Below are 24,462 nucleotides of genomic sequence, written 5' to 3'. Positions count from 1 at the left end.
TCCTTGCAGGCGGACATGGCATGGCCTCACAGAGCGAAGCCGACATTATTCAGTCAAACCATTGGCCAACTTTGCCGACGCAAAATTGCGAGGAGCCAAGTCCACAATAAAGTGTCTGTTGTTCATTCTGATTTGTAAATAGGCTACCTCCACGCGTTCTAACAGTGAAATAACTTCCAGGCGTGTATCTTAGCCATCAGACATTTACATGAGAAAGTTGACAAAGGCTGAACAGTCGAGGAACCCTTAACAAGGGACCCATTTACAGTGAACAGGGTGAGAGAGAGAGAGAGAGAGAGAGAGAGAGAGAGAGAGAGAGAGAGAGAGAGAGAGAGAGAGAGAGAGAGAGAGAGAGAGAAAACGGGTGGGAGGAGAAGCTGGGAGGAGAGTTGAATTAATGAATTAAAATGTCCTGAATCCAGTTGAGTGACTGAATAGGCTACTTTTTCATTTATAAAGGAGAGACAAGTGAAAACTTGAGAGAAGAGGACAATTCAACTTCTGCATGAACCCGAGAACCATCACAGCTCCAGATGCAACGGGGGACATTGCAACTATTTTATGACATAATAACTCTGTAACGTTCTACCGGAACCGGTACTGACTGACACTCCAGTCTTAGAGCAACCATTGATTTGTCTTTTGTAAATTCGGGATTAGATTAGTAGGCTACAGAAACTTGATGATTTTAACGTTTTTGTAAAAATGGTTTTATTGTTAGGCATATTACAATTATAATGGCAATATCTAGAACTACAATCAGGATGGAAATCTATAGACAATGAAAGTTGCGTGTCTCGTGCTCATGCGTGTGAGAGAACTGTCAACAAGTTCGCATTGCTCCAATCCATGACGTCGAACTGAGTAAAAAGTCAACAAATAGGCAAATTGATCGTAACATACATTTTTTAAATGTGTTTTGGGGGATACAAACACTTTTAAAAGTCTCAAAATTGCATTCAACAATTGCAACAAAAGGTAAGTGATGACACGCACATTCTAATTCATGGGCCTGAATTCAGTTTGCTTTCATTAGCTTACTAGATCATCAACAATTATTTGATTATTGTTATCTTACAGAATACATAGAAGTTGTTAGCAGCAAAGCTAATTGGTGATTTTTCACCTGAGAGACAGCAGGGAGTTATATCGATAGGGTCGAATATAAAAAGGCCAGCGCTTGATGAAAAGTTAGACCTATTAAGTTACAAAATGGAGTTAGGCATGTTTCACCCTCTTCATGAAGAGTAACCATAATAAGGAAATGAATTGGAACGCCATTTGGCTTAGTACGCAAAGAGGACATGGGCAGAGAGCACAGGTGCACCCACACACAGAGAACAGGATGAGCGTAGCCTATCAATGCTACTAAGCGGGTTAGTGTTATGGTTGGGCCCACTGTGTGTGTGGCACTTATACGTTGGAGCTGGAGTTTTTGGACACCTGTATGTGACTAAAATGACCGTTTAGCTTAGAGATGCTGGAATCACGTTTCTTCCTTTTCCCCCCCATCATATCTTGTAAAATAATAGGTAGACATCATCTCAAGGGAAGTTTTCTTCTGACCGTTATTACGTTTTCAACATACTCTGCATTTTCAATTAATAAAAATGTAAGTATTTAGTAACAGTACTTGATTAGAATTTTATAACTTTGATTTACTTGTCACTTTGATTATTCATTTTCTTCCGGTTCCACTTTATATGAAGTACAAATTATAAAAGCTATACAATTGCAAAAGGCTTCATAAGCACTACATAAATGCTACACAAATCATCTATAAGCACATGTCAAACTCTATAAATAGCGTATAAAGGGTGACATAACCATTCCCACTGTAGGCTGAATTGCCAAAGACACAAGGCATTATGCATGTTTATACACCCTTTATAGAGTATGACATAAACTTATAGATGATTTGTGAAGCATTTATGTAGTGTTTACGAAGCCTTTATGTCCACTGTAAAAAAGAACCCTGTTGTTTTTTGTTAACTTACTGGCAGTTACCTGTAACTTACTGTAAAAAGAAGTACAGTATGTTACCGTAAATGTACTTTTACGGTCTCTTTGGAAATTACGGTAACATACAGTACCTTTTTTACGGTAATTTACAGGTAGCTGGCTGCAACTAAGCTCCCATAAAAACATAGAAACATCTTTTTACAGTGTATGCTGTATAAAAGCTATATAAGCTGTACTTTGTTTAAATCAAATCAAATCAAATGACATGTTATTGGTCACACACACATGGTTAGCAGATGTTATTGCGAGTGTAGTGAAATGCTTGTGCTTCTAGTTCCGACAGTGCAGCAATATCTAACATGTAATCTAACAATTTCCCGAACATGTAATCTAGCATACTACCTAATACACAAAAATGGAAGTAAAGGAATGGAATACAAATATATACATATAAATATATGGATGAGCAATGACAGAGCGGCATAGGCAAGATGCAATAGATGGTATAAAATACAGTATATACATATGAGATGAGTAATGCCAGATATGTAAACATTATTAAAGTGGTATTATTAAAGTGACTAGTGATCCATTTCTTAAAGTGGCCAACGATTTCAAGTTTAAAGTGGGACCTCAGTCCCTCTCTAAAAGTGCAGACGAATGAAGGCGTAAAAACCCGTTGCTGTAGACTGTATTAGCGTTGATAAGGGTTCTAACTCACACCTGTAGGAAGGCAACCTGACCCGGGACACGTTGAGGAAGATCACCATGGATACTGAGAGGGTGCCGACAAATTACCTCTGGCACCAACCCTGGCACTATAACATCAATCCCCTCCCTGGCACAATGATTAGAGTTTAAATTGGACATTCCAGAACACTCACTGGCTGCGGTTTGCAAGTCAAGTCTACACTGTGTAAAATGGACACTAAAGAAATGTAAAAATATAAATTGGGATACATTAAATGCGTTAGATAAAGTCACTGTTAAGCTGTTTTATTTTCTCCCTCTGTGATTGCTCTTGTTATTGAAAGGCTGGCAAGGGTCTACTAAAACGATTCAATGCATCTTGAATGTAGTGAACACACAGTGTGTGTAAGTAGCGAGGTCTAGGTAGCCTAGCGGTCAAGAGCTAGTAACCGAAAGGCTGCTGGTTCGAATCCCCCGGCCGACTAGGTGAAAAATCTGTCAATCTGACCTTGAGCAAGGCACTTAACGCTCTGGATAAGAGCGCCTGCTAAAACGTAAATGTAAAATGAACCTGAGTTACCCATGCAGGTACAGTGTGCAAGATGTGCTTGCTTCTCAAGTGTCAATTTGTGCATAGTTTGAGTACCTGGAACACAAATAGTTTGGTTAATGAAGAAGTTGTGCCAGTGCTTGTTTGCAGAGGCTGTGTGGGGATTTTTACACCTTATACTGTTCGTGTGTAATATACAAGACTTGATTGTTGCTTGGATATGTCCGTTAGAGGTACTCAAGTGTTATAGAGGGGTGGTTGAGTATATGTAGGGTACATGAGACTCTCAAACTCATTCACATCACAACGACTGGAGCACAGGGCAGCAGCAAAGTATCTCCATTTCACACCTGGCTGGGTACATGGTTGAAAAGTAGTTTTTCTGTTTGCAGAGTCCTTTTAGTGTTATGGGGCAATTTTTGGAGTGTTTTCATGGGTTGCTCAGAGGTCGTTGGAGTGTTGTGTAGAGGTTGTTTGGAGAATTGGAAGGGTGCACACAGAGAGACAGGAAGGAGTATGGTGGATCACACTGCTCAGGAATACTAATGAGTATCTTTTGTGTTCTCTCTCTCTCTCTCTCTCTCTCTCTCTCTCTCTCTCTCTCTCTCTCTCTCTCTCTCTCTCTCTCTCTCTCTCTCTCTCTCTCTCTTCTCTTAATCCAAGTCCTCTTTCCCCTTTTCTGCCCCCTCACACACTTGAACTCATACTCACATAGGATCACTAAGTCACACAAACCAATGCGCGCACACACACACACACACACACACACACACACACACACACACACACACACACACACACACACACACACACACACACACTCACACACTCACACACACACACACACACACACACACACACACACACACACACACACACACACTTTCTCCCTCTCTCTCACTCACTCAGTCGTATTTTTCAATGGTGGCTTTTGTCCCTTTCATCTTTCTAAACAAAGGATTCTTGTGCACACAGGACAGAGTGAGAGAGAGATGGCGAGAATGAGAAAGGGAGGAAAGGGAAGGGAAAGGGGGGATACCTAGTCAGTTGTACAACTGAATGCTTTCAACTGAAATGTGTCTTCCGCATTTAACCCAACCCCTCTTGATCACCACACGAAATCCGGATTGGACTTGACATGACATTTTAAGGCAGGATGGTAACAAACCCATGTAAATTGAGTCAACAAATCTTTTTTACATAATTTGATTCAAATGGAGAGAGAATATATTGGAGAGGAAGACACAGAAGTGTTAAAAGGAATACTAAACCAAGGGAAAATAATAATAAAAATAATAATAATAGTAAGTGTTGTTTGGGAAGTATCAACATTGATATATTGAGACGGCCGTGTTGTGTATGTCGCTGTACATATGAATGTGTGTTTACTGTATGTGTGGGCGAGGCCTCAGTAGGGTTCAGAGGTCAGCTGTAAATGTACTCGGCCTATCACACGCGCCTATCTGAAGCCCCGCCTCCCCAACCCCCCGCCCCCCATTTAGTATTCTGAGCACAGAAATCTACACAGATCCCTATTCATACTCACAGTGTGAGCTTCAGCACCAGAGAGAGATGAAGGGAGAGAGGGAGGGAGGGGGGAGGAAAGAGGGGGAGAGAGAATAGAGTAAGCGAGTGGGGACACACAGAGAGAAAGGTCAGAAAGTAGAGAGCGTATCAGATCGCCTAGTTCTCTGCCTTTTGTTTTAGTTGGTTATTTTTTTATTGGTCTGGAAAGCAGAGGCAGGCAGGGACAAAAGGACCATTTAGCCAAGGAGAGCGAGAGAGCGAGAGAGAGAGAGAGAGAGAGAGAGAGAGAGATAGTGTCCAGATGAGGATACAGAACAAAGTCTAGAAGGATGCTCTGGCCAAAGTCACACATAAACAGCAAGTCTCCATATCCCCAAGGAGAAAAAGAGTCCTCTTACTAGCCCTGATAGATAGCAGACAGAGGGTAGTGCATACGTCCCAGTACATCACTTCCTGCCACCCAGGACCTCTGTACCAGGCCGTGTCAGGAAGGCCCTAAAAATTGTCAAAGACTCCAGCCACCCAAATCATAGACTGTTCTCTCTGCAACCGCACGGCAAGCGGTACCGGCGCAACAGGTCTAGGTCCAAAAGGCTCCTTAACAGCTTCTACCCCCAAGCCATAAGAGTCCTGAACAATTAGTCAAATGGCTACCTGGTCTATTTGCCTTTTTTACACTGCTGCTTCTAGCTGTTTATTATCTATGCAAAGTCACTTTACCCTACTTACATGTACATATTACCTCAATTACCTTGACTAACCTCTACCCCTGCACATTGACTCGGTACCGGTGCTCCCTGTATATAGCCTTGCTACTGTTATTTTATTGTGTTACTTTTTTTACTTTAGTATATTTAGTAAATATTTTCTTAACTCTTATTTTCTTAAAACTGCATTGTTGGTTAAGGGCTTGTAAGTAAGCATTTCACCGTGAAGTCTACACCCGTTGTATTTGGCACGTGACAAGTAACATTTGATTTGGACAAGCGCTCTTCTCCTGCTGTACTGCGTCCACAAAACACACCGCTTAATTCTCTGACACAGAAAAACATTTATTGGAAAGTGAAAATGAGATCATGTGACAGCTGATGAATGTCCCATTGGAGCTGCACATGGTAGTAGACTATTGGGGCAGCATGGGGCTAATTGTCAATGTGGTAAGGTCATAGTTTGAACTCTAAGTGTAAGGCAGTAAGACGATTGAAACGTTCATTTTACTTCGTTAGGGAAAAAGGGATAATGAAAGAGAAATAGATTGTGTCAGGGATCAAAGCCCGTTCATAAATGGCTGATCCATACCAGTGGAGGCTGCTGAGGGGAGGACGGCTCATAATAATGGCTGGAATGGAGTCAATGGAATGGTATGAACCACATGGAAACCATGTGGAAACCATGTGTTTGATGTATTTGATACAATTCCACTAATTCCGCTCCAGCCATTACCACGAGCCTGTCCCCAATTAAGTTGCCACCTGTGCTCCAGATACTAGGCTACATGCGGCTTTTCTGTTCCTGGTTTCGGATGGGGAATAAGTAAGCCTTGTTTCTGTCCCTGTTGATCCAGCCAGCGTGATGTGCTGCAGACACATCTGAACGCCTTACCATTATAGAGGGGCTTTTAAAATGAAAAGACAGCTGTGACTTTGCGCTGAAAGGGGGCTTTTACTTTGAAAGGGCAGCTGCTGCTCTATCTGAAAAGAAAAGGATGAAGAGAGAGAGTGACAGAGAGTTTGGAGCACATTGACAGCCACAGGCCTGCATCTGTCCACTTGAAAAAGTGTGTCCGATTTATAATGTCCCTCTCTTTCTATCCCTTTCTTCATGTCTTCCTCCCCCCACACCCCGAATGTTCCACTCCTGTCACCTCTTCCATTCCTCCCTTTAACAACCTCTCTCTTCCTTTCCTCTTTTTCTCCTTTCTCACAAAATCTTTCCAACTTGGTTTTCATCAACTTTGACTTTGCACAATATTTATCTCTTCCTCTTCACTCCTCCTTCTCCTCACCCCCTCTCCCTCTCCATCTTTCTCACGTTTCACTCCTCCTTCTCTTCATCTCTCTCCCTCCTCACTCCTCTCCCTCCTCACCTCTCTCTCTCCCTCCTTACCTCTCTCCCTCCCTCCTTACCTCTCTCCCTCCTCACCTCTCTCCCTCCTCACCTCTCTCCCTCCTCACCCCTCCTCACCTCTCTCCCTCCTCTCCCTCCTCACCTCTCTCTCTCTCTCCCTCCTCACCTCTCTCCCTCCTCACCTCTCTCCCTCCTCACCCCTCTCCCTCCTCACCCCTCTCCCTCCTCACCTCTCTCCCTCCTCACCCCTCTCCCTCCTCACCCCTCTCCCTCCTCACCCCTACTTCTCCTCACCCCTCTCCCTCCACACCCCTCAGTCCTCTCCCTCTTCACCTCTCTCTCTTCACCTCTCTCCCTCACTCTAATTTCCACCGTCACCCTCTTCCTTTCCCATTTATCCATTCTATCCCCCTTCACCCCCTACCTCACTCCTCCATCAACCCCCCCTCCCACCATCCCTCCCTTCTTCCCCTGATAAAGCTGCAGCCATGACGTCGGCCACTCCCCCCTCCTCGCGCGGCTCCTCCCCCCAGAAGGTGTGTCACTCCATGACACAGACGGAGGTTCTGAAGCCGCTGCTGGGGACAGGGGGGACGGCAGGGGTGGGGGCGGCAGCGGTGGCAGGGGGGGCAGCGGCGGCAGGGGGGGCAGCGGCGGCAGGGGGGGCAGCGACGGCGGTCTGCGCGCTCCGACGGAGACGGCGCGTTCTCTCCAAGGACGGGCACAGCAACGTGCACATCGAGCATGTGAGCGGGCGTGGGGCGATGTACCTGCGTGACATCTGGACGACCTTCCTGGACATGCAGTGGCGCTACAAGCTCTTCCTGTTCTCGGCCACCTTCGCCGGGACCTGGTTCCTGTTCGGGGTTCTGTGGTACCTGGTGGCGCTGGTGCACGGAGACCTGCTAGGTGAGGATGGAGGAAGGGGAGAGAGAGGAAGAGAGGGATGGGGGGAGAGAAGGTGGGAGGGGTTCTGTGGTACCTGGTGGCTCTGCTATGTGAGGATGGAGGGAAGGGAAAGAGAGGGAGAGACAGAATGCTAAGGCATTTGAGAGCAATGACACCTCAAAAACCAATACAATCAGTTGTACCTCCCCTATAATCTTCAACCCTGAGACCTTTTGCTTTCCATATCAATCTCACAACCTTGCCTCTCTCCCTCTGCCTCCCTTCTCCACCCCTCCCTCCAGAGTTTGACCCTCCGTCCAACCACACCCCGTGTGTGATGCAGGTGCAGACTCTGACAGGGGCGTTCCTCTTCTCACTGGAGTCGCAGACCACAATTGGCTATGGCTTCCGTTGCATCACAGAGGAATGTCCCGCTGCCATCATCCTCCTCATCCTCCAGCTGGTCATCACCATGGTGCTTGAGATCTTCATCACTGGAACCTTCCTCGCCAAGGTACCCTTCCCCTGGGCAGATCGATAAGATGTTCACTTTACCATTCATCACATTCATTGATAAAGTAAACCACCACTAAACAGTATGGATATACAGTATATCACTGAAAAATCTGGATCTACACGTCAAATTTTCAGTGCCACGATATGTGACTCACCACCTGGATTCGGTCTTATGTGGCAAAATGTGAAATGGTGGTTTTTACATTGGGTAAAAGTAGAGACTCTGAGCTACAAAATGGTATATCATACATTGCATTTGAGGAACAATGGGAAAGTAATTCTTCTTTGAAAGTTGATCAACTTGTAATCTCACCTTTGAGAAAATCGCATTTAAAAATTTTGGTTTCTAGTGAAGTCATTTTTTGTCTACACCCATTCAGCATCGTTCACACCCTCTTAAGCTTTAGTCCCACCCATCTCGTTTCGCTCTCGGAGCGCACACTTGACGCTCTGGATAACACGAAAACAGCCTAACCAGCTCTGCTGGCAACAATTTCATGACGCTTTTTTGCAGACGTTTACTGACACCAGCCATATTCAACGGGTGTTGTACACACGTCACGTAATGTTAGCTAACGAGCCAGCCAGCTAACCTTAGCTAGTTAAACAACAATGAACAAAGTGCCAACACTGCCTAACATTAGGCTCTAACTAGAAAAGCAAACAGCTCTGGGAAACGAATTATAACCGTAGCTAACGAGCCAGCCAACTAACATTAGCTAGTTAAACAACAATGAAGAAAGTGGCAACAATGCCACAGTGCTGGGAGCTAACCAACCAGGTTCAATGTTAGCTAGCTAACATTAGGCTCTAAATAGAAAAGCAAACGGCTCTGGGAAATGAATAATAACATCAGATAGGGAGCCAGCCAGCTAACGTTAGCTAGATAGCTAACAGTACACTTTAGCTTGAAATGAAACCACTTTTTGTCAAAATGAAAAACGTGTAATATCTGAAAATGTAGCTAGCTAACGCTAGACTATGTTACCTGTATACATCAACATGCATCACGGACACGTCTCCCTGTCAGGAATGCCATACCATGGTTGCCCTTAGTTTGAAGATGTAATCCGGAGCCAGGTGTTTTCTCCATCTCTATAGCTATCATACTCTAATTCCACTGATTTCAAAACTTGATCCTCCAGAAAGTGGAGAGCAACACTTATGCAGCTCCACTTCAAAACAAAACATTTTTAAAAGGTGTGTTCGACGGGATTACCAACACAGACTGACGAGCTCAAATCGACAGAAGCCTTCTATATGGCAGACCAATCCTCTCTCCTCTCTCGGCATGTCCAGCCCACTCATTATCTCAGCCAATCATGGCTAGTGGGAAGGTTGCTCACTTTGTTTGTGGCTTAACCAACAAGGCTCGTAATTTAACAATTTTATTCGTATTTACAAATGCCATACAAGTTTGTTATTAATGCACATGAAAGTTCACATGTTCGAGAAGGAATTTCTGTAAAAAAACGCATTTTGATAAAAATAATATGATTTACGTTCAAACGGCTCTGCTGTGAAGTCGTGACTTGCGACATACGCCTAGTTTCCTAAATCGGGTCACATATGCACTGCATCCATCCATAGTCAACACATACAGCAGTGTTTATTATCCACCTCTCCCCCTCTCTCTCTCTCTTTCCCCCTCTCTCTCTCCCTCTCTCCCCCCTCTCTCTCTCCCCCTCTCCCTTTCTCCTCTTATCATTCTAACCCTCTATAACATGAATTATCTGCTGCCCTCTATCTCTCACTCAGGGTCAGAGTTATCTATATGTGTGTCTGTGTGTGTGTGTTTCTGTGTGCGTGTGTGTGTTGGGGCGGAGGTTAAGATGATAGGACGTTCATGCCCTGTATGTATTGATAAGGAGACTTACAGCAGGCTGTGCAGCACAATAATATTTACTCAAACCGGATATGTTCCAGAGAGCATTGTGGGAAGTGTAGTTCATCATGCTACACTGTGTGGCTTTGACACACTCTTCCTCATTGTACTCAGGTGGCGCGGCCCAAGAAGAGAGGAGAGACAGTGAAGTTCAGCCAGTACGCTGTGGTGTCCAATCACGAGGGCCGACCCTGCCTCATGATCCGTGTGGCTAACATGCGCAAGAGCCTGCTGCTGGGCTGCTCGGTAGAGACACAGTTTGTGTGTATGTGTGTGTGTGTGTGTGTGTGTGTGTGTGTGTGTGTGTGTGTGTGTGTGTGTGTGTATGACGCATTTGTCATTTTCCATCGACGCTCCTCTTTTCAGAATTCTTGCACATGTCCCCTAACCAAATGACTCCATTTGGCTCCTAGGTGACGGGAAAGTTGCTCCAGTCGTCCCAGACCAAGGAGGGGGAGACGGTGCGTCTGGACCAGAGGAACGTTCCCTTCCAGGTGGACACGTCCAGCGACAGCCCCTTCCTCATCCTCCCCCTCACCTTCTACCACATCATCGACGACAGCAGCCCACTCAGAGCCTGGGCTGCCAAGGGTAGGAATGATTACATACAGTAGCTTAACGTTCACAATGCCAGTTATTTGTGTTGTGTGTTCTTCTTCAATTGGTCCTATTTCATATTAGTGGCCTAAAAGATGGTTCCTAGGCACTACAGTGTAACATACTAACTTAGTTTAACATTTACAACGAGAGTTATTTGTGTTTCGTGTTCTCCTTCAATTGGTCCTATTTCATGACCTAAAACTTGATAGTCACCAGTTCCATAGTCAGGTATAGTGTAGGTACGGCCTAGTGTTCTTGTCCAATTGGTCCAATTTGATATTACTGTAAGTGGCCTAAGACATGGTAGTAAAATAGACAGGCAGGTTCAGTGTTCTGTTGTAGTGGTGGTGTAGTGAACTATAGTACCTTACAGTCTGTGTAAAGTATGTGAAGTTGTTACTATACTTGACCATGTCCCATGTCTTAATCACCAGCAGGACGAAAGGGCCAGCCGGGGTGTGGGAACGGAAAGCCATCCGTGTGGAGAGAAAGAGATTAAAGGTCACTGCTGTGATGGATAGAGGGCATTTGGAACAGGGCCAGGACAGTAGAGGATGGGGGGGGAAGTGTTGGGTGGATAGTAGGGAACATCATTATAAGAATTTGTACACTGCAAATTGACCACAACTAAGCCAAAAAAGTGATTGCATTTGAAAATAACCTTTTTGCCGATCCCTGTTGTAGAGGGTTGTGTGTGTGATTGCGTGCGTGCGTGCGTGCGTGCGTGCGTGCGTGCGTGCATACTGTATATGTGAATGCGTGTGTACAGTTGTGGCCAAAAGTTTTGAGAATGACACAAATATTAATTTCCACATAGTTTGCTGCTTCAGTGTCTTTAGATATTTTTGTCAGATGTTACTATGGAATACTGAAGTATAATTACGAGCATTTCATAAGTGTCAAAGGCTTTTATTGACAATTACATGAAGTTGATGCAAGGAGTCAACATTTGCAGTGTTGACCCTTCTTTTTCAAGACCTCTGCAATCCGCCCTGGCATGCTGTCAATTAACTTCTGGGCCACATCCTGACTGATGACAACCCATTCTTGCATAATCAATGCTTGGAGTTTGTCAGAATTTGTGGGTTTTGTTTGTCCACCCGCCTCTTGAGGATTGATCACAAGTTCTCAATGGGATTAAGGTCTGGGGAGTTTCCTGGCCATGGACCCAAAATATCGATGTTTTGTTCCCCGAGCCACTTAGTTATCACTTTTGCCTTATGGCAAGGTGCTCCATTATGCTGGAAAAGGCATTGTTCGTCACCAAACTGTTCCTGGATGGTTGGAAGAAGTTGCTCTCTTAGGATGTGTTGGTTCCATTCTTTATTCATGGCTGTGTTCTTAGGCAAAATTGTTAGTGAGCCCACTCCCTTGGCTGAGAAGCAACCCCACATATGAATGGTCTCAGGATGCTTAACTTTTGGCATGACACAGGACTGATGGTAGCGCTCACCTTTTCTTCTCCGGACAAGCTTTTTTCCGGATGCCCCAAACAACCGGAAAGGGGATTCATCAGAGAAAATGACTTTACCCCAGTCCTCAGCAGTCCAATCCCTGTACATTTTTGCTTCTTTGCTGCCCTTCTTGACACCAGGCCATCCTCCAAAAGTCTTCGCCTCACTGTGCGTGCAGATGCACTCACACCTGCCTGCTGCCATTCCTGAGCAAGGTCTGTACTGGTGGTGCCCCGATCCCGCAGCTGAATCAACTTTAGGAGACGGTCCTGGCGCTTGCTGGACTTTCTTGGGCGTCCTGAAGCCTTCTTCACAACAATTGAACCGCTCTCCTTGAAGTTCTTGATGACCCGATAAATGGTTGATTTAGGTGCAATCTTACTGGCAGCAATATCCTTGCCTGTGAAGCCCTTTTTGTGCAAAGCAATGATGATGGCACGTGTTTCCTTGCAGGTAACCATGGATGACAGAGGAAGAACAATGATTCCAAGCAGCACCCTCCATTTGAATCTTCCAGTCTGTTATTCGAACTCAATCAGCATGACAGAGTTATCTCCAGCATTGTCCTCGTCAACACTCACACCTGTGTTAACGAGAGAATCACTGACATGATGTCAGCTGGTCCTTTTGTGGCATGGCTGAAATGCTGTGGAAATGTTTTTTTGGGGATTCAGTTTATTTGCATGGCAAATAGGGACTTTGCAATTAATTGCAATTCATCTGATCAATCTTCATAACATTCTGGAGTATATGCAAATTGCCATCATACAAACTGCTGCAGCAGACTCTGTGAAAATGTATGTTTGTGTCATTCTCAAAACTTTTAGCCACAACTCTACACAGCAAATGGCCCAGTGTTGATTCAGAGGTTAAAATCACTCTGTATGAGTGAAATTAAAACTCAGTGGTGTAAAAGAACCCCCAGTGTTGATGTTAATAATCAGAGTTATTGTTTTACACTGTGGAGAGTAAAACAGTCCCATCAAAACCACACCCATCATTATCAGATTTCCCAGAATGCACTGCTGTGTTTTTGCATGTAGATTGACTGATTGAATAATGTTAAGCTACACAAAGATAACATACATTTTTCTAAACTAATCAAATTAGTTAATTAGATTTAATGCACCTGTTACTGAAATGGTTATTCCAGTTTAAATGGTTTAGGTAGTCTCCTTTATCAATTTCCATTATCCCGACAGTCTTTCTGAATGAGGGTTGAGGGTGAATAAAAATTCCAACTGTTGGATATCCTAGCTCTGTCTCGATTCCAATAGGAATTACACATCCATCACTTTGCAAACCAGCATAATGTGACTTGCAGGCCTGACGTGGCCTGTAAACCAGGAGTTTCCTAACACCACTGTGCTAGGGTAAAACTAAGCAATCAAAGCAAGGCCTTATGATATATGTAAGTACTATATATTGCCAAACTTTCTATTTTATTTATAACATTCGCCTAGGAACTTACTAGGTGAAACCCACAGGCCTTAAAAAAAGGAAAGAATTCAACAACCATGTCTGTGTCACTAACAAATACAGTCATGGGTGGTAAACTCGACAATTCACTCAAAAAGAAAAGACACCCTGGGAAAAATGCAAATGAGATTTTACACCATACACCATTTCATTATAGTTCACTCCAGCGTAGAGTGAAATACCTATTAGTTCACTCCAGTGTAGTGACATTTTTGGAGTCTGGGCGATGACACCGGGAGAGGGGTCTCTCTCTCTCCATCTCTGTGTATGTCAGTGGAATGTGTGTGAGTGGGTGCCAGGCCTTCTCATTAAAAGACAATGGGGTACAGTCTGATACAGTGAGGGGTGCTGACTTACAGCTGGGGGGGATTCTCTTACAGGATGGCAGGCCTCTCATCCCCACTAACCACAGAGCTATTACTGACCCATACTGATCCCTGATCTACCTCTCTACTCCTTCACTGCTCTCTCTCTCCCCTTCTCTCTCTCTCTCTCTCTCTCGTTCTCTCTCTCCCCCCTTCTCTCTCTCTCTCTATAATGGGTCTCTATGTAGTTGAGCCCCAAACTCCTCTTGTTAAATTGACTGTGGTCAGATTGTATGGCATTGTGTTACTGTACACGTAATACGTTTATTTAATGATGCCTGATCCCAGAGAACACTCCATTTGGCTTTTGGCTTCACACTGTGTACCTTGAAAATGTAAGTAATATCTGCAAAAATCGTAATACTATCTTAAAGTAGCATAATACTGTTACTAGAAGAATCAAAATACTAACAGTACATAATGCTACGACAATAGCCCCTGCACTCTCTACTAATCTATCTTCTAATCCGGCCTCCTCTCACGGCAGCTCTCAAATCCTCACGATGCATTTCTGTGGAAATATCTGCAGCTCTTTGGGGGCACACGGACGGGGAGTTGGGGATTTTGCCAAATACGGTGGGACACTGTCAGGAGTTTCAGTAAGGGCTGACAATGAGTGCACTAACATGAATCCCCTCAGAACACTGTAGTTGTTAACAGGAGTGAGAAGAGAGGAGCAGAGAGGTTGTAAAGGCTGTTCAGAAGAGCACCGTCAGGACTGCTCAAACCAGTAGTCAAGAACAACATTAGAGACTGAATAGACTAGACAGTCTACCATATCATGCATTGTGTGTGCTTGTCTATGTGCATTCGTGTGTGTGTGTGTGTGTGATATTTGTGCGTGCGCGTTCGTATATGTGTGTGTGTGTGTGTGTGTGTGTGTGTGTGTTACGAAGTGAGAGCAGTACTGGGTCCAGATTAGAGTTAAGGGCTGTTTTCACAGATGATATAGACTGACCAGGTGAATCCAGGTGAAAGCTATGATTGCTTATTGATGTCACTTGTTAAGTCCACTTCAATCAGTGTAGATGAAGGGGAGGAGACAGGCTAAAGAAGGATTTTTAAGCCTTGAGACAATTGAGACAAGGAAGGTGCAAAAATGTTTAATTAAATGTAGTTGAATGTTTACCAGCATTTGTAACTTGAGTCTGATAATTATCTCTACAAAACAGTTAATCTCATAAAAACATAAAAATACTTGCTTGATATATGTTTTCCAGTTTCTTGAAATACTTAGCAAATGCAACCGATTTCTATGTGAAAACTGAAATGGTCTATTCCTTCCTTTTCCATTTCAGCAGACACTCTTATCCAGAGCAATTAACAGTAGTGAGCGCATATATTTTCATAATTTTTTGTACTGGTCCCCCGTGGGAATCGAACCCACAACCTAGTGTTACAAGCACCATGCTCTACCAACTGAGCCACATCATCACAAACCACTTGATGTCTCAATGTACTCAGTTACTGTATTGAATGTTGTTTTTCTTCATGGTGATGGAAAGTCTACAGGTTCTAACCTAGATGACCAGCCTATATACAATACAGTAATGTACATTTACATGAAGCGGTTTGTAAGGAGGGTAAATTAAAACTGCACAAAAAGTGGTTGTTTTCCATGTTATTTCATCAAGACAAATATTAATTTGAGGTGGATGCCCATAACTTTGCAACTTTTAATGTAAATGTTTGAGAACAGGGTTTTGTTCTTTCTGTATTCAGGGAAGTTAGGAACCAATATACACAGGTAGTTAGAAAAGCTAAGTCTAACTTTTTCAAGCAGAAATGTTCATCCTGTAGCACAAACTCAAAAAAGTTCTGGGGCACTCTAAAGTCCATGGAGAATAAGAGCGCCTCCTCCCAGCTGCCCACTGCACTGAGGCTAGAAAACACTGTCACCACCGATAAATCCACTATAATTGAGAATTTCAATAAGCATATTTCGGCTGGCCATGCTTTCCACCTGGCTACCCCTACCCCGATCAACAGCCATGCACCCCCCACAGCAACTCGCCCAAGCCTCCCCATTTCTCCTTCACCCAAATCCAGATAGCTGACGTTCTGAAAGAGCTGCAAAATCTGGACCCCTACAAATCAGCCAGGCTAGAAAATCTGGACCCTCTCTTTCTAAAATGATCTGTCGAAACTGTTGCAACCCCTATTACTAGCCTGTTCAACCTCTCTTTCTTATCGTCCAAGATTCCCAAAGATTGGAAAGCTGCTGCGAGACACTCTAGACCCAAACTGCTACAGACCTATATCTATCCTACCCTGCCTTTCTAAGGTCTTCAAAAGCCAAGTTAACAAACAGATTACCGACCATTTTGAATCCCACCGTACCTTCTCCGCTATGCAATCTGGTTTCAGAGCTGGTCATGGGTGCACCTCAGCCACGCTCAAGGTCCTAAACGATATCATAACCGCCATCGATAAGAGACATTACTGTGCAGTCGTATTCATTGACCTGGCCAAGGCTTTCGACTCTGTCAATCACCACATTCTTATCGGCAGACTCAACAGCCTTGGTTTGTCAAATGATTGCCTCGCCTGGTTCACCAACTACTTCTCTGATAGAGTTCAGTGTGTCAAATCGGAGGGCCTGTTGTCCGGACCTCTGGCAGTCTCTATGGGGGTGCCACGGGGTTCAGTTCTCTTGCTGCTGGTGATTCTCTGATCCACCTCTACGCAGACGACATCATTCTGTATACCTCTGGCCCTTCTTTGGACAGTGTGTTAACTAACCTCCAGACGAGCTTCAATGCCATACAACTCTCCTTCCGTGGCCTCCACCTGCTCTTAAATGCAAGTAAAACTAAATGCATGTTCTTCAACCGATTGCTGCCTGCACCTGTCCGCCCGTCCAGCATCACTACTCTGGATGGTTCTGACTTGGAACATTTGGACAACTACAAATACCTAGGTGTCTGGTTAGACTGTAAACTCTCCTTCCAGACTCACATTAAGCATCTCCAATCCAATATTAAATCTAGAAACGGCTTCCTATTTCGCAACAAAGCATCCTTCACTCATGCTGTCAAACATACCCTCGTAAAATTAACTATCCTACCGATCCTCGACTTTGGCGATGTAATTTACAAAATAGCCTCCAACACTCTACTCAACAAATTGGATGCAGTCTATCACAGTGCCATCCGTTTTGTCACCAAAGCCCCATATACTACCCACCACTGCAACCTGTACGCTCTCGTTGGCTGTCCCTCGCTTCATACTCGCCGCCAAACCCACTGACTCCAGGTCATCTACAAGTTTCTGCTAGGTAAAGCCCCGCCGCCTTATTTCAGCTCACTGGTCACCATAGCAGCACCCACCTGTAGAACGTGCTCCAGCAGGTATATCTCACTGGTCACCCCTAAAGCCAATTCTTACTTTGGCCGCCTTTCCTTCCAGTTCTCTGCTGCCAATGGCTGGAACGAACTGCAAAAATCACTGAAGCTGGAGACTCATATCTCCCTCACTAGCTTTAAGCACCAGCTGTCAGAGCAGCTCACAGATCACTGGACCTGTACATAGCCCATCTGTAAATAGCCCATCCAACTACCTCATCCCCATACTGTTATTTATTTATTGATCTTGCACCTTTGCACCCCAGTATCTCTACTTGCACATTCATCTTCTGCACATCTACCATTCCAGTGTTTAATTGCTATATTGTAATTACTTGAACACCGTGGCCTATTTATTGCCTTACCTCCCTTATCCTACCTCATTTGCACACACTGTATATAGACATTTTCCACTGTATGTTTGTTTATTCGATGTGTAACTCTCTGTTGTTGTATGTGTCGAACTGCTTTGCTTTATCTTGGCCAGGTCGCAGTTGTAAATGAGAACTAGTTCTCAACTAGCCTACCTGGTTAAATAATGGTGAAATAAAATGTAAAAAAATCCATTAGAATGATGATTGCAGAGAAAGGAACAGGGCAACAACTCTTACAATTCCAACTATTGAATCCTGCAAGATACTGTTCTTAATAATACAACTTCCATTTTTGCCAAAGCATAGATGCTGAAATGTTTTTATTGGGTAACTAATACATCCTGTAAAGGCCCAGTGCACTACTTTTGTGAACAAATATATATGTTTGAAAATAATGTTTTTTGGTATAATACATTTTTTTCATTCAGATTTTTAAGGGGGTGCAGCACCCTCAGCACCCCTACTTCCCGCGGATATGGGATTGTGTATGTGTGCCATTCAGAGTGTGAATGGAACACTTTTGATACCTTGTAGAGTCCATGTCCTGACATATTGAGGCTGTTCTGAGGGAAAAAGAGGGTGTAACTCAAGGCAGCAGCTACTCTTCCTGGGGTCCGGCAAAATTAAGGCAGTTGTGCAGTGTGCTTGAAGGGGGTGTGTATCTTTACTGTTTGTGTGCTTGATGTTCATTATCAACCTATATAGGCCTTTGTGGTGCAGCTACAGTGGGGCAAAAAAGTATTTAGTCAGCCACCAATTGTGCAAGTTCTCCCACTTAACAAGATGAGAGAGGCCTGTAATTTTCATCATAGGTACACGTCAACTATGACAGACAAAATGAGAAAAAAAAATCCAGAAAATCACATTGTAGGATTTTTAATGAATTTATTTGCAAATTATGGTGGAAAATACGTTTTTGGTCACCTACAAACAAGCAAGATTTCTGGCTCTCACAGACCTGTAACTTCTTCTTTAAAGGCTCCTCTGTCCTCCACTCGTTACCTGTATTAATGGCACCTGTTTGAACTTGTTATCAGTATAAAAGACACCTGTCCACAACCTCAAATAGTCACACTCCAAACTCCACTATGGCCAAGACCAAAGAGCTGTCAAAGGACACCAGAAACAAAATTGTAGACCTGCAGCATGCTGGGAAGACTGAATCTGCAATAGGTAAGCAGCTTGGTTTGAAGAAATCAACTGTGGGAGCAATTATTAGGAAATGGAAGACATACAAGACCACTCTCCCTCGATCTGGTTCTCCACGCAAGATCTCACCCCGTGGGGTCAAAATGATCACAAGAACGGTGAGCAAAAATCCCAGAAGCACACGGGGGGACCTAGTGAATGACCTGCAGAGAGCTGGGACCAAAGTAACAAAGCCTGCCATCAGTAACACACTACACCGCCAGGGACTCAAATCCTGCAGTGCCAGACGTGTCCCCCTGCTTAAGCCAGGACATGTCCAGGCCCGTCTGAAGTTTGCTAGAGAGCATTTGGGTGATCCAGAAGAGGATTGGGAGAATGTCATATGGTCAGATGAAACCAAAATAGAACTTTTCGGTAAAAACTCAACTCGTCGTGTTTGGAGGACAAAGAATGCTGAGTTACATCCAAAGAACACCATACCTACTGTGAAGCATGGGGGTGGAAACATCATGCTTTGGGGCTGTTTTTCTGCAAAGGGACCAGGACAACTAATCCGTGTAAAGGAAAGAATGAATGGGGCCATGTATCGTGAGATTTTGAATGAAAACCTCCTTCCATCAGCAAGGGCATTGAAGATGAAACGTGGCTGGGTCTTTCAGCATGACAATGATCCCAAACACACCGCCCGGGCAACGAAGGAGGGGCTTCGTAAGAAGCATTAAGGTCCTGGAGTGGCCTAGCCCGTCTCCAGATCTCAACCCCATAGAAAATCTTTGGAGGGAGTTGAAAGTCCGTGTTGCCCAGCAACAGCCCCAAAACATCACTGTTCTAGAGGAGATCTGCATGGAGGAATGGGCCAAAATACCAGCAACAGTGTGTGAAAACCTTGTGAAGACTTACAGAAAACGTTTGACCTGTGTCATTGCCAACAAAGGGTATATAACAAAGTATTGAGATAAACTTTTGTTATTGACCAAACACTTATTTTCCACCATAATTTGCAAATAAATTCATTAAAAATCCTACAATGTGATTTTCGGGATTTTTTCTCTCATTTTGTCTGTCATAGTTGAAGTGTACCTAGGATGAAAATTACAGGCCTCTCTCATCTTTTTAAGTGGGAGAACTTGCACAATTGGTGGCTGACTAAATACTTTTTTGCCCCACTGTATTTGTGCGTACAGTAAGTGTGTGGGGTGTGTTTTGTGTTTAAGAGTGTACATGTATGTGGTAGAAGGCTTCTGTCAATGGATTCTGTTTATATCTCCACTTTAACTTGGGTTTTACGCTCGGAAGTGATCAGAGAATTTAGTCCATCTATTTTGTGATCTGGATTTAGAAGCGAAGTCGGTCCATGTTGGAAAGTAAAGATGATCCTTTTATTGCTATTATCCCATTCTTGCTTTTAGTGATAATGGATATGAATCTTTTTCCTTCTGTCTGTGTCCTATGCTTGGAAGTGACCGTGGAATTTAGAATGAATCCGATTTGTGACCTGGATTCAGTAGAGAAATCAGACAGTATCTTTAGACTTAGCGTTTTAGCCTTTTATTGTTATATCCAAATGTTTTTTTTAATGGATCTGTAGTGCTAAATTTGTATCTTTCATTCACTCTACCTGTGTTCTAGGAGGGGGATGGACGGATCCAGATCTGGCAGACTTTGAGCTGCTGGTGATCATGAGTGCCACGGTGGAGCCCACCTCCGCCACCTGCCAGGTGCGCACCTCCTACCTGCCTGATGAGATCCTGTGGGGGTACGAGTTCCCCCCCGTGGTCTCCCTGTCCCCGTCTGGGAAGTATGTGGCGGACTTCACCTTCTTCGACAAGGTGGACAAAATGAAAACCCCGCCCCTCTTCAAACAGGCCCCCCCCCCCAGCCCGGCCATGCACTCGTCCCGCAGCAGCAGAGGGGGCGCAGAGAAAGGGGCGGACCCAGAGAAGATGAAACTAGAGGAGAGCTATCGAGGGGAGGAGAGGGGGAGGGGCAGGGGGAGGGGGAGAGACAGCAGCCCCCTCAGTGTCCGTATCAGTAATGTATAGAGAGAGAGAGAGGATGGAGGGAAAGAGAGAGAGAGAGAGCATGAATGAGATGGAATGAGAGAGTTATGAGAAAGGAGAAAAGAGAGGAGACTGTATGGAGATTGATAAATTATCAAGTGAGAATAAAGGGTTGAATGAAAGAGAGACGAGCTGCTCCTCTGTTGGGAAATGTGAACACACACACGCTCCTTTTTCGGACTTGATGCGAATGTATCGCCCCCTTGTGGTTGGTAAGGATTCAACAGGTGATAACCTTCAAAGGATCAAAATACATCCCATTTGTGTCTACTGTCCTGTAATCAAAGACGGACCAAGAAAGCTTTTTAAACTTAATTTGTCTGTATTTTTTATAAGAAGAATTGTGTGACTGGAAAGGTCAAGGTTGACTGGTTTACCAGGACAAAACATGGTTCACGAGGACATAATCAAAAGAACCATGCAGTGGAGGCTGCTGAGGGGAGGACGGCTCATAATAATGTCTGGAACAGAGTAAATGGAATGGCATCACATGGAAACCATGTGTTTGATGTATTCGATAACATTCCACTTATTCCACTACAGCCATTACCACAAGCCCATCTTCCCCAATTAAGGTACCACCATCCTCCTGTGGAATCATGGTACTGTTACTGTTTTTAACACAGAAAGGTACTCTGTCTGCAGGACATGAGTGGAAATACTGGAGAAAAAAAAAACATTACATTTTTCTTGAAGGATTTTGATTGAATATATGAGATTGCATGCATACTGTATGTATCTGTCCATAATGATGCGATATCCAGCAGTACTTATTCATCTGAGTATATGCGTAGCAGGGTTGTGGTCCATTCCATTTAAATTCCGGTCAATTCAGAAAGTAAACCAAATTCCAATTCCAAATTGTCATTGTCACTCATTGAAAAGCACTGAAGAGAAATGAAATTGGAATTTCAGTGTACTTCCTGAATTGACTAGAATTTAAATGTAATTCATTCCAACCCTGATGTTTAGTGTTTCTGTTATTTTTTAATTATTTTTCACTGGAATATATGTATTGGAGATGTATGTTAACAATACTAAAAGCACTTTAACTTGATGGTGTATGTGTACACAAGTATGTTTATATGTTTCAGTCAATGTGAGTGCGAGACAGCATGTATGTGTGTTTTAACATATGCATGTTCATATGTATGTACTTGTTATTCATCCTTAGACTGTACTTCAATACCTGATCACTCCAGTGGTCCTTCTAAAACGTGCCACTAAACTGTGCCTTTTGATGTGCCAGTGTCTGTGCAGTCGAGCATCAGATTTCAATATCATATGGTGTGGTTAGCTGACATGTTAAACACCTTTCCACTCGTTGTGAGATCTGGCAGGCGTCTGCAATGAAGTCAGGCAAGAATGCTACCATTGCCTGTGATTGGTTATAATGTGTTGGCCAGGCCAGGTCCCATCTGTAATACTGCAACCTCATCACCCTAACAGATAATATACTATGAAGTGTTGCCCAGGCCAGGTCCCATCTGTAATACTGGAACAGATAATATACAATGAAATGTCTGTTTTTAATAAAAGTGCAGATTTACAACAGCTCTGTATTGGCCCGTCTCTGTCAAACAAAACCCACACACCTGTGTCAGTTTCCGTGAAACCAGCACTGAAGGAAACATGCACTAAAGATATACCACATGGTTTTTGTTGCTGTACACTTGGACAATGCACTCTGAATCCCAGTGCCGCAGGTAGGGGAGAACCGGGACGGAAGTTAAAATTGTTGTTTTTTCCCCCTAGAGAACGATGGAGCTAGAGCTCTCAACGTTTTCTAGCATGAGAGCTACTCATTTTATTCTTGCTTTCAAATAGGCACATTCTCCTCTTCTCTTCTCCCCTGCAACTCTTCCTCGGGTCCTTAGTGCACTACTTTCTCTTGTACACTATGTTTTCTGTCAATATACCTGGTAAATAATGGTTAATAAACAACTCTAATGGGGGTAGTATTTTTCCTGGTTTTAGATTTTTTTTTTTATTCACTCTCAAAATTACAATTGTTCATAGAGGAACAACGAAATTGGATGTTCTGAGTCCATGTCAATGCTTAAACCACACCAGAAGAGGCATTTTTTAGGCCTGGAAGAAAACTAAAACATTTGGAGTGTAATTCCCATCTGGGTCGTTAATTGCGCATCTAGTGTGCAGGTCTTGATATGGTTTTGTACTGCTGCTGCTCATTTAACGGCAAAGTTTGCTACTAACAAATAATATATACAAATGAAATACTTACTTCTGCCAGGTAAGCAGGCTTTGCAATTAAAGTTTAATTGAGAAAGTTTTGGGGAAAGTATTTCTGTCAGCCCACAAGATGGTTATCACATTACAGTGGCAATTTTAGCATGTCCATCCTGGTTGGGCAAACAACCCATTCTCTTTTAGATGCATGCCAGCGATGCCACTACACAACTCTAAACAATACATGAAATGCACTATAACTGTGACAAACGGTGCCCACAAACGTTTAGGGTCTACATCAAGCTGTCCAGAGAGTGGAGCTTATGGCTGACTTGCTTAAAAAAAAGATGGTTTCTGTTGACTTGTGTAACTGGGTAAGAGCAGCATTCTCCTTCGATAATAATGAATGGCAACATGAGTTTTGACTTTGAACCGTACACAAACGTTATTACATTCATGTTCAGTAAATTCACTATGTTTGTTCTTATAGAATTAACACTTACCTCCAAGTATAAGCAAGTGCACGCAAACGAGCTGCGATGAGGTAGACCTATTCGTTCAGCTAATTCGAAATGGATAGCGACAGAAATGCAGATGTTAGTTCAGATAAACTCAGCAATTTAGCCTTAACTTTATTACTCTTTAAGTCACCACAGAGAGAGAGCGAGAGAGCGACCAGCAGTTAGCCTATCATTTGAAATATTTTATTAGGTCTATGTGGTCTAAAAAGATAGGACAATACAATCACGAGGATCCACTTTTATAGACAATAAAGAGATGCACTGACAGCGCATTGCGCAAAAAAAACAAAACAACCCTCGCAATATGGACTGTAATTACATGGGTCTAATACTGAACTTTTTTACTGAACAAAAATATTTGAATAGGAAGAGACACTGTCACTGGCAAACATGGTTACGAGGAGGGGATACTATAATATGTTGTTGGATCTGTAACTTACCACCCTCCTCGTGGAGAAAAGGACCAGAGCTCATTATAACGCACTAAGTAAGAAAAACTATTAAATGCATCATTCTAGCATTGCCTAAAATGATGAATAAGAAACTAATGAGATAGACCTATATAAGCAATATAACAATGCAGATGTACAAACTATGGCATATATGACGATAAGCCGTTAAGAGGCAAACCGTAATTTCGAAATTAAGACATGAGCAAGCTGAGACGGATGTAGGCACATAAGCAGACAATGAAAGCTCTTACAATGGGGGTACGTAAGTAGACAATTAAAGCTGTTAAAAAATTCTAAGATGAGATTTCTCTAAAACAGGCAATAGGCTACATGTGCACCACCAAGTCAGAACAGTAGGCTAAGTTCTAAGGAAGAAAGGGACCACATTC

At 43.5% G+C, this 24,462-nt stretch overlaps 1 protein-coding gene across 1 annotated transcript; it reads left to right on the top strand.

The window, feature by feature from the left end:
- The first annotated feature begins 377 nt into the window (after nucleotides 1-377).
- Nucleotides 378-22,464, top strand: LOC115194502 (ATP-sensitive inward rectifier potassium channel 10). The gene is made up of 7 exons (XM_029754238.1): nucleotides 378-978; nucleotides 7,114-7,402; nucleotides 7,478-7,705; nucleotides 7,987-8,198; nucleotides 10,200-10,331; nucleotides 10,499-10,676; nucleotides 20,480-22,464. Exons 2-7 carry the CDS (start codon nucleotides 7,285-7,287, stop codon nucleotides 20,890-20,892), a joined length of 1,281 nt encoding a protein of 426 aa, XP_029610098.1. The 5' UTR covers nucleotides 378-978; nucleotides 7,114-7,284; the 3' UTR covers nucleotides 20,893-22,464.
- The last annotated feature ends 1,998 nt before the right edge of the window (nucleotides 22,465-24,462 follow it).

Source organism: Salmo trutta, chromosome 5, assembly GCF_901001165.1.
Source record: "Salmo trutta chromosome 5, fSalTru1.1, whole genome shotgun sequence".
NCBI lineage: Eukaryota > Metazoa > Chordata > Actinopteri > Salmoniformes > Salmonidae > Salmo > Salmo trutta.
This window is presented reverse-complemented; position numbering and strand designations above follow the sequence as displayed.

Bases quoted from the DNA above. Each gene is read 5' to 3' on its own strand.
- LOC115194502 (XM_029754238.1), top strand. From the start codon at position 7,285: ATGACGTCGGCCACTCCCCCCTCCTCGCGCGGCTCCTCCCCCCAGAAG. The intron at 7,403-7,477 runs GGGCGGCAGCGG...CGACGGCGGTCT, and splicing joins AGGGGGGACGGCAGGGGTGG to GCGCGCTCCGACGGAGACGG. The intron at 10,332-10,498 runs GTAGAGACACAG...TTTGGCTCCTAG, and splicing joins GCCTGCTGCTGGGCTGCTCG to GTGACGGGAAAGTTGCTCCA.